Below are 10570 nucleotides of genomic sequence, written 5' to 3'. Positions count from 1 at the left end.
GCTGCTTTAAGAAGGGGTTGGGGTACAGGAGGTAGGGGGAACCTCCTCCAGCTGGAGCTGATGCGGTGAGCAAGGCTCTGCTCTGGAGGCCTCTGCAGCCGGCACCCTTCTGGGGACTGGGAAGGGAGCAGGGAAGGCAGCAGCCCAGGGAAAGCCTCGTCCCCCTGGAGCCGAGGCACTTGGCGGGAGAGCAGGATGAGAGTGGGCTGGAGAGCAGCCACACTGGCGGGGAAGGATGGGTGAAGGGATTCCACAGGTGTCTAGAAAGCTGGAAAGAGCTCCTTAGCAGGTCCAAGCGCCAGGTGTAGGGGAGGACCAGATGTGGAGGACAAAGACCATTGTCCAGGGGGATCTCCAGGCGTTGGCATTATTGGGTCCTACTGAGATGGGGCCGTCAAGGAGAAAACACAGGCTGTGTGTGGCAGGGCGACAAATGAGTGCTGCTGCCAAGCTCTGTCCTGTTTTCTATGCACGTCTCAGAGCCCCTCCAGTGACTGTCATCTCCGGCGTCCTCCTGCACCTCTGTGTTTGTAGACATCTTCTCACATTTCAGATCCTGCTGAGCCTCTGGGCCCCCTGCACGTGCCTTCTGACTCTCAGCTGCTGGGATGGGCACCTCTGTGCCCTGTGCCAGCGCCCCTCCTGCAGCTCCCGACACATCTCCTTTTTTTCCTGTGCCCTGCACAGGGTGGGCCTGGAAGCTCGGGGGAATTTGTACCCTTGGACACAGCCCCCCACTGATGCGGCCAAGAGTCACTGGATAACTGTCTTAGTCTCTCACCCTTTGAAGGACAACTCTGAGGTGCGGCTGACTGTGGAGCGAATGAAATGGAACGGATGCACAGCGATGAGTGTGGACAAAGGAACACCGACTTCTCAGGCTGCCGATACGTATCTCAGTAGAAGCACGGGGGAGGGGGAATGCTATATAGAGAAATATTGCTATAGTGTCTGAAGAGTTTAGAATGTATTGACCTAATATAGACACAATAAAAGTGAAAACATTGGAAGAAAATTTAGATGAACTTTATTTGATTGTTGGAATGGAAAAGACTTTCTTTCTTCCTTCTTTTCTTTCTTTCTTTCTTTCTTTCTTTCTTTCTTTCTTTCTCTCTCTTTCTCTCTTTCTTTCTTTCTTTCTTTCGTTTTTCCATTATTATACCTTAAGTTCTGGGGTACCTGTGTGCGATGTGCAGGTTTGTTACATAGGTATACATGTGCCATGCTGGTTTGCTGCACCCATCAACTCGTTGACCCAGCAATTCCATTACTGGGTATATACCCAAAGGATTATGAATCACTCTACTATAAAAACACATGCACACGTATGTTTTATTGCAGTACTGTTCACAATAGCAAAGACTTGGAACCAACCCAAATGCCCATCAATGTTAGACCGGATTTTTAAAATGCGGCACATATGCAGCCATGAAAAAGAATGAGTTCGTGTCGTTTGCAGAGACGTGGATGAAGCTGGAAACCATCATTCTCGGCAAACTAACACAGGAACAGAAAACCAAACACTGCGTGTTCTCACTCATAAGTGGGAGTTGAACAATGAGAACACACGGACACAGGGAGGGGAACATCACACACCGGGGTCTGTCGGGGGTGGGGGGCTGGGGGAGGGATAGCATCGGAAAAGACTGTTCTAAGCCTACTAGCAATGAGAATAATGATAACCAGTAACATTTGTTGGGTGGTTACCACGTCCCAAACCACTGTCGTAGGCACTAGACAAGAATCAGCTCATTTATCCAGAAATACACCACATTTTCATTGTCGTTATCCTTGGCGGCGAGATAATGGTTGGTTTTTTATTTTCTCTTCCAAACTTGCCCACATTTCCTCTTCTTTTACAGTGAACATGTATTACATTTATAAGCAGAAAGTGATTAAGAAAGTTATTCATTACTTGCTGTTGAGGAAAATTTCTAATGAGCTCCGGAGTGAGCCAGTTTGCCAAAGTTTAAATTAGCCTGTTCAATTCACTGGAGGCCGTATTTTTCCTCTGAAACTTGTTCTAATTGGCACCTTTTCTTGACGCAATGAGGCGGACGGTGCCGTGATGAAGTCCCTGAAGTCACCAAGCCTTGGGGCCCACGCTAGACACCACGGGGCCGATGTCGCCTGGCTCTCCCGGTTGTCTCTGTGGCTTTCAGCCACTTCCAAAAAACCATTGTTTCCAAATTCCATACACGCAGTTCATCCTACCTTGAAAGTTATTCCTCCAGAGGGCTGTTGATAGTTTGCTTCATCAGCATTTTGTCACTACCACACAATGAGATTTTCTTTTTCTTCCACACCTTGGGGGCACTCATGAAGAACACATGTGTGCTTAAACACAAAACGTACCAGGGCCCATAAGAGCCCCTCCTCTCCAGAGGGCTGGTCCTGGTCCACACACGCTGGCAGTGATAGCCTTTGTGTTTCCGAATCAGAGAAGACTTGCTCGGAATGGATGAAATGTATTTGAAATCACATTTGGCATCATCTGGAATGGCGAAGCTTCAGAGGTGACAGGGCCAGGATGTCTATATTCAGAGAGGGCCATCGAATTAAAGTTAAGCAGGGGTCTCTTTGCTTGAATTCCGGAGTTTCAAACCAGTACAGTCATGTGAGCTTGGATGGCCTGTAGGTACTTCCAACCCAACCTGACCCCAGCCGACCTCACTGCCTGTCCCCCAACTCCCGGAATGGCTTCCTTCTGCTTCGTTCTCTGTCTTGGCGACACGTGTTTCCATGGCCCCGCACTCTGTCATCTCACCTTCCGTCTAATCAGTTTCCTTCAATGTGTCGTCTCCACCCTCCCCAGGCCAGGTCGGCATCATCTCTCACCTATATGATGAGAACAATCTCCCCCGCTCTACACAGATTCCCAGCCCCTTTCCCAGGAATTTGGCCTGAGTGGGGCGGTCTAAGTGGGGATGGTGTAGGCTGGCCTCATGTGGACCAGGGGGAGGGCCCAGCCATACCTACCAGGGCTGGTGAGAGCGGCTTGTTTCACCCTGTGGGGGTCATTGCGGGCTCTTGTGTCGGACTCAGGATGGGGGTCTGTTGGGAAGCCCCGGCTGGCCTAGTCCCCTGGCCTTGAGCCTTTGGTCTTCTCTGAGCGCCCACCCGCCATCACTTGAGGACAGTGAAAGGCAGCTGTGTTGACCCTTTGAGCAGCATGTGGCCGTTCCTAGGTTTGGTGGTAGGGGTGAGTGACCCTTTCCTGTGCAGGAATGGCGAGTACCCATTGTATGACAGTGATTTGTCTTAGTGCCTAATAGCCCAGGCTACTTTGTGAGCTCCATAAAGGCAGGAAGCTTGTCTGGAGCTTTTCTGTATCCCCAGTGCCAAACCCTGTACTGGGGAGACAGGAGGTACTCTCTCATTCTTTCTTTCAAGAAATATTTCCTGGCCGGGTGTGGTGGCTCACACCCGTTATCCCAGCACTTTGGGAGGTCAAAGTGGGAGGATCACTTGAGTCCAGGAATTGGACACAAGCCTGGGCAACATAGTGAGATTCCCCCCGTCTCCTCAAAAAAAAAAAAAAAAAAACAAAAGATTAATATTAATATTATCCAGGAGCAGTTGCACACACCTGTAGTACCAGCTGCTCTGGAGGCTGAGGTGGTAGGATCATTTGAGCCTGGGAGGTTGAGGCTGCAGTGAGCTGTGATCACATCACTGCCCCCCAGCCTGGGCTACAGAGTGAGATCCTGTCTCTAAAAGAAACAAAGAAGTGTGTCTTCCCTGCTAAGTGTTATGGTCGAGGGAAACTCAGAGATCCAACCACTTGGCCAGCCTGTGGAGTGAGAGTGGGGCCAGCAAACACATTCTTGAGATCATTACACCTGACCTTTGTCCCCGAGTCACAGAGGCCTCAGCCCGGCAGGATATGAAAAGTTTCTGTTTCATTAGCAACTGGGATCTGAAGCCATTCCTGTGCCAAAACTTGGGGGGCTCACCGTTGAGTTCCGTTACCGCTTACGGCGCATCTGTTATGTGCCAGGGGCTGGGGTGGCAGAGACCTCGAAACTGGTTCTCCCCTTCGAGGAGTCTCCAGCTCAGCTGGGGAGACAGACCACCCATGGGGCTTCTGGGAACAAGTGGCCCTTTCACCGACATTGGTAGGATGAGGAGGGGTCAGCTGCACTGGGAGCAGAAGTGGGGCCGAGCCTGACACGCCCTTGGAGCTGCTGCCTCGGATTACACTCTCGTGTCTCAAGCGATCATGATGTCGTTTTCTGGTGACGCAGGGATTCTGTTTCCAGGCTGGCTCTGCCTTTCCATCCAAGCCTTCCCTAGTTTGGATCTGGGAACTCCTTGTGTTTCTAGCCCTGCTGGTTGTTTGGTCACAGAAGCAGCTGGCTTAATGTTTCATTTGGGCCATCTGAGGCCCTTCTGCCTGTCAGTGTCCACGTCTCTGCCATTGCTGTGGGTGCTGGATGGAACTGTCCACCCCAGACTTGCTGCGTCTCAGCAAACCTTCGCATCCCTTCCGTCTGTCTGGCCACAGCAAAGGGGGCAGTGAGTCCCAGGTGCACTCAGAACCACGGAGAAGCCCTCAAAGGGAGGGGTGGGGCCGCCAGGCGCATCGGGAGACGGCTGGGTTCTGGAAAGGGAGCCAGGCCGTTCTCAGAGGGCTCTGCCTTCCCCTTCAACTCGCATGGGGCTGCTGCTTCATGGACTGTGACTGTGCAGAAGTCTCCCAAGGGCACCCTTGACTTCCTTGTTCCTCAGACTGTAGATCATAGGATAGAGCATGGGGGTGACATTGGTGTAGATTAAGGACACAATTTTGTCCTGGTCGGGGGCGTAGCAGGACTTGGGGCAAATGTAGATGAAGACTGCACAGCCATAGTGAGGAAGCGAGACCAACAGGTGCCCAGCGCAGGTGGAGAAGGCCTTGCTCCTGCCCGCGGCCGAGCGGATTCTGAGGACGGCCGTGATAATGAATCCGTAGGAGAGCAGGATCAGCAGGAAGGGGATCAAGAGGATGAGCGTGCAGACGAGGAAGACAGCAATCTCATTGGCTCGAGTGTCCGAGCAGGCCAGGAAGAGCACGGCGGGGATGTCACAGAAGAAATGATTGATCTCGTGGGACTGACGAAAGGGCAGGAGGAATATCAGCGTGGTCAATGTGAGGGAGAGCGCAAAGCTGCCAATGCACGCCAGAGCCAGCATCTGCAGGCAGAGGGTCCTGGTGATGAGGAGTGTGTAGTGAAGGGGCTTGCAGATGGCCACAAAGCGGTCGTAGGCCATCACGGCCAGGAGGAAGCACTCTGCCCCGCCCAGGGCAACGAAGAAGTGCATTTGCAGGGCACAGCCCAGAAAGGGCATCCGCTGGTTCCTGGACAGGAAATTGGCCAGCATGTTGGGGACAATAACCAATGTATAGCAAATCTCAACGGTGGACAGGTTTCGGAGGAAGAAATACATGGGGGTCTGCAGGCAGGAGTCAATGAGGGTGAGGAGCACAATAGTTGTGTGCCCCGCCAGGGTGACAAGATGCATGATTAGAAACAGTCCAAAAAAGAAGATTTGCAGTTCCGCCAGGTCCCCGAAGCCCAAGATAACAAACTCAGAGCTTAAGGTGTGGTTTTCCTGCAATGGTTCATCCTACAGGCTGCCTTGTAGAACTGGGTTACAGAGTTTAGGTTTTGTTTTTGTTTTGTTTTTCCAGCAATTCTCCAAGTCATGAGAAACCCTGAAGCCCTTTCCAGGAATGGGAGTGCAGCCAGCTCTCGCAGCCCTCCAACCCTCTTTTCCAGGCTTAGCCCTGGGTTTCACTCCACCAGCTTTTCGAATTCTGCCCTCTGTTCGCTGAAAATGAAGAACTGCTTATGGGATGCCACATCAGTTCACCTGTTGAATTATTATCAAAATGAACCCAGATGAGCAAATTCTAAACACGAAGTTGTTTTTCCCAGATGCTAAAGACAATCTTTCTGTCAGCGCTGTTCTATGGTTTCAAGACTTTTCTGGGGCGGGGGCAGGGGGCTGAGCTCGAGGTACTAAATAGGTTTAGACACAGTCACCAGGCTGTAGGGAATTGCTGTAGGGTGTGGACACTCCTGGCTTTGTGCGTCAGCCACTTTGTCCTTCCCTGACTACCACCTCCAAACTCCCAGGGTTCCAGCAGCCGACTGTGAGCAGGACGCTAGAGCACAGGACGCTAGAGCGCAGGACACTAGAGCGGAAGGGGCCCAACCCACCTCGGATCTGCTGCCTCTCTGGCATCCCCAGTCGATTGGGTGATTTATCTCTGAGCCCTGTAATTCTTTGTTTACTTCTCTGTCTACTGCAACAGCCTATGAGCTCCATGACGGCAGGCACAGTGTGTTAATGCGGCCTCTCAAACCACGGCTGGCACAGATTAGGAGTGTCAATAAATGTTTGTTGGCTGGCCTGAAGGTGGCTGATGGTTGTAATCCCAGCACTTTGGGAGGCTGAGGCAGAAGGATTGTTTGAGGCCATGAGTTCGAGAGCAGCCTGCACAACAGAGTGAGACCCCATCTCTACCAAAAAAAAATTGTTTTAAGTTAGCCGGGCATGGTGGCATGCGCCTGTGGTCCCAGCTACTGAGGAGGCTGAGGCAGGAGGATCATTTGAGCCCAGGAGGTGGAGGCTGCAGTGAGCTATGGTCGTACCACTGTACTACAGCCTGGGTGACAGAGCCAGACCCCATCTCTCAATAAATAAATAAATAAATAATATAAAAGAATAAGTGTTTGTTGAATGAATGTCTGTTTCTCATTTCTGCATTTTCTACAGTTAGTGTGGGGTCAGGCATAGAGTGAGAAGAGCAGAGGGCAAAGGGCGAGCCAGGTCACCGAGTGGGAGCAACGGGGACAGAGTTAGGAGAGAGTCAGGGAGGGAATGGTCTCAGGACAACAGGGGCTCAAGCACCCGGTGTGGGACCACACCCTTGGCTGGTCTGTTTCCCTGGAGTCTATCGGGGAGGCGTTTGTTTCCTCCTTCCCTTGGCAGGACCTGGCGTTTCGCCTGCCATTTCTCCCCGTGCGTCCCTCCATCCCAGCAATCTTAAAAGATTCTCGAGATTCAGCAAAGTAAGAATCAAGGAGAGTCCAGTGCCAGTGGAGCTGTCAACTACAGGAGCCATTTCTACTGGGACCACTGAGGCGCAAAGTGGGTTCAGCAAAAGCCGAAAACCCATTTTAATCGTGGTTTTGCTCAGCATAGGTGGTGACTGTGATTCCAGCTTTCCAGCCGCTTTCACATTGCACTGAGGATTACTCGGTTGTTTCACTCACCTGAAGGGCACCTGGAGTCTTTGAGCCGGACAGGTCCCCAGAGGGCCACGTGCCCACTCCTCGCCTTAGAGCACAGGGTCAGGAAACCTTCTTCCCTGGATGACCCACCTCCTGCTCCTGCCCCCGCCCCTGGCTTCTGCCCCAGGTCCCCTGTCCGGACGGAGCCCAGCCCAGCTCGGGCTTCCCCTCTGGCATCTCCTCTCGCTATGGTCACAGGAGCCCAGCCTGGAAGGACGGGCAGAAGGCAGGGTGACCGGCCTCCCTCCAGACAGGGGTTCCCTCCAGAGAGGGCCCAGCCCCCTCCTGCGACCCAGCCCAGCCTCCCGCAGTCCCTCCATGGTCCCTGGCCGGCCCTCCCTGCGGGTAGGCGAGAACCTGCTTTCTGGGTTCATGTCTGTCTTCCTTGGACTCGTGCCCTTGCCTGTAGCTTTGCCACATCAAATCATGTCCACTCTTTTCTCCCATGACAGCGCTGCAGAGACGTGGGGCGTGCTTTGTTTCCTTTGGGCCCTTAACCTTGAAAACACTGAAAGACACAAAAAGGAAGGTAAAAGTCACACGTCGTGCAAACACTTGAAAAGTAAGACGTGAAAGTCAGAGTGAAGGTTCCTGCTTCTTCCGTCTTTCCCCACTCTCCAGAGAGAACCATTCTTAGCTGCCAGGGACATTTTCTTCCGTGCTTGGTGCCATGCACGCAAACACGCACTCACACACTCGCACACACACGCACACACGGGTTCCCACACATGCACGCACACACACATACACACATGTGCATGCGCACAAACACCCCACTCACCCACTGCAAACATTCAATGGGATCATAGTCTACAAACTTCCCACCCTTATTGTAGTGATTTAATTTGTCACTTAACGAAATGTCTGGGAGCGGTTTTCAGTCAGCACTTACTGGCTTACTTCATTCTTTGTAGCTGCTGCATTCCACAGTATGAATGCGCTCTAATTTAACTAATTGTAGACTAATATTAATAACAGAAAGTAATAACACACATAAGCAAAAACAAAATCTAACTAAAATAAATCATAATTTCATCAGACTTTGAGTACCTTGCTGTTGAAGTGGCTTCTGGCGTTTATTTTTTACCACAGCCCATGGCACCAAGCGCATCCTGGCATAGAGCATGGCATACCTGGCTTTTCTCACTCCCCTGAGCACTCCTGGAGAGGAGGCCTGGGGTGACCTGGGAGGGGCAGAAATCCGGAGAGCAGCCCTGTCTGGGAGACTCTTCCGTTGAGAACCGTCTGCTATCAGTGAGAATAGTCCATCCTCGGGTGAACAGTGGCGGGGCCCAGTGGCTTCCTGGAGCTCAGACGGTGGCTTTCCAGCCTGTCTGGACCACGGGGAGCAGCCTTCAGAAGGATTTGCTGGCAGCTCTTAGAAAGGGAGTGTCCTTCGAGGAGTCGCCAAGGTCTGCAACTTGCCTTAAATAGCGGCGAAGGCGGGACTCGGGAAGTCCCAGGAGAGGCCAGGAAGGCGCTGGCCAGCCACCGTACTGGGACTCACCCACTGAGGGGAGTGACTTCCCCAGGTCACTCAGTTCCTCAGGTTCCCAGTGGAACCCAAATCCCGACCACTTGTGTCTTATGTGCCAACCCTAGAGATGGCATAGGTCTGGGCAATGTTGCTTCAGTCAGATCTGCTGAAAAGGCAGCCCCCGCTGTGCAATTACCAGCGTGTGAATGGACCTCAGGCTGACTCCAGAGGCCAGAAATGCAGAGGGTTGGCTTGGGTGGAATCCCGTGCCCACGCGTTGCTAGAGAGACGCATAAAGTGGGCAACGGGGCTTGAGATTGGTGGCCTTTGAGACACCGCTCCCCCGCTCCCCCCCATACACACGCACACACACAAACTGCACTGGGATTCTGTGCTTCTCTGTAATAACTCGGAGGGGACATTCTTCGGGCTCTCAAGGCCTCCACATTTAATCTGCAAAACCACAGTCATCAAAGTGAGTGAGTCATCTTCATGGAGTGAGGTGGGGAATCAGAGTCAGAGAACCCGAGAATGCTACCACTCAGCTGACCTAACCTTCCACCTAACCCCATCATCACCCCAGGTGAGTGTAGCCACATCCCAATGACTCCTAACTGGGGTGCAGCCCAACGTCCAGCCCGCACCACGGTCACCCTCTCAGTAGAGCAGGACCGAGGTCACCGCTGCCCAGCCCAGTCAGGGTGCTCCATTTTCCCCTGCCTGCCAGCCACAGCCACTCTAGGCTGCCAACCCCGCGTCTGCCACCACTGCCCTTTCCAGGTATACCAGTGCACAGGCCACTGCCACTGCCACTGCCACGCCTCGGAAGCTTCCAGTCCTTGGAGGGCCAGCTCGGCTTCTTACTGGAAACGACAAAACAGGAAACAGGACCCCCAAACAGCCCTGTCTGAGCTTAGAATCACACACTCTCCCCCTCGAACCACTCCAGTAGCTTCTGCCTCTGCCTCCACCCCCAAAGGGGCTCCCAATATCGCACGGTGGCACGTTTCCAGCCCCTCCACCTTGCTCTTCCCCCTTCCTCCTCTCGGGCATCCGTCTCATCTCAGCCACAGTTGCTGAAACAGAGCTCTTCTGCTTATAATGGAGGCTCAGGCCATGGAAACCCTATTGTTCTCAGCACCCAGGGAACAGGCTTTGGGAGGTGCCCTACGAGGGATCTTGCCTTGCAAGTGGGAAGCATGCGGGACTGTTCCGGAGTTGCCGAGACTTCCTGAACTGATCCGGCCAACAGCAGAAACCCAAGGACACTGTGGGAGACAGCTGGCCCAGAGGCCCAGGTGGCATTGACCTGTGCACTGGTATACCTGGAAAGGGCAGTGGTGGTGGACGTGGGGTTGGCAGTCTAGAGTGGCTGCGGCCGGCAGGCAGGGAATGACGGAGCGCCCTGAGAGTGCCTGCTCAGGGAGACCTTGGGGCACCTTCGGCAGGCAGCTTTCCGGCCAGGATTGCCTCGGCATAGGGCCCTGAGGGAGGGGTGGAAAGGGAAGAAGATTCCAATAGAAACTGAACATTTTGAAAGAAAGGCACTGCAAATGACCCCTCAGTAACTGTGGCTGTTACCTTTGCAAATTTCTAGACATCCTAAAGCAACAATAGCTCAGGTACCACAGCTCTGAAAATTACCCAGACTTTCTGCACCTCCCTCAACTTAGATATCAGTTAGAGATCACCAATTCTGATAGGGTTTGGGACGACGTGGGACTGAGTTCTGGGAACATAATTCTACTGGGATGGGACACTGGCTTGTCTTCTACATTTGGTGGCTGTAAGGCTGGGGCTAGATATTCCT

General features: G+C 52.8%; 1 protein-coding gene across 1 annotated transcript; it reads right to left on the bottom strand.

The window, feature by feature from the left end:
- Positions 1-1315: 1315 nt before the first annotated feature.
- On the bottom strand, positions 1316-10236 carry LOC107128524 (olfactory receptor 10Q1-like). Its single transcript, XM_065538791.1, has 3 exons — positions 8417-10236; positions 7641-7791; positions 1316-5856 (listed from the first exon to the last, which is right to left on the bottom strand). Exon 3 carries the CDS (start codon positions 5503-5505, stop codon positions 4672-4674), a length of 834 nt encoding a protein of 277 aa, XP_065394863.1. The 5' UTR covers positions 5506-5856; positions 7641-7791; positions 8417-10236; the 3' UTR covers positions 1316-4671.
- Positions 10237-10570: the final 334 nt, after the last annotated feature.

Source organism: Macaca fascicularis, chromosome X (assembly GCF_037993035.2).
Source record: "Macaca fascicularis isolate 582-1 chromosome X, T2T-MFA8v1.1".
NCBI classification, from domain to species: domain Eukaryota; kingdom Metazoa; phylum Chordata; class Mammalia; order Primates; family Cercopithecidae; genus Macaca; species Macaca fascicularis.
This window is presented reverse-complemented; position numbering and strand designations above follow the sequence as displayed.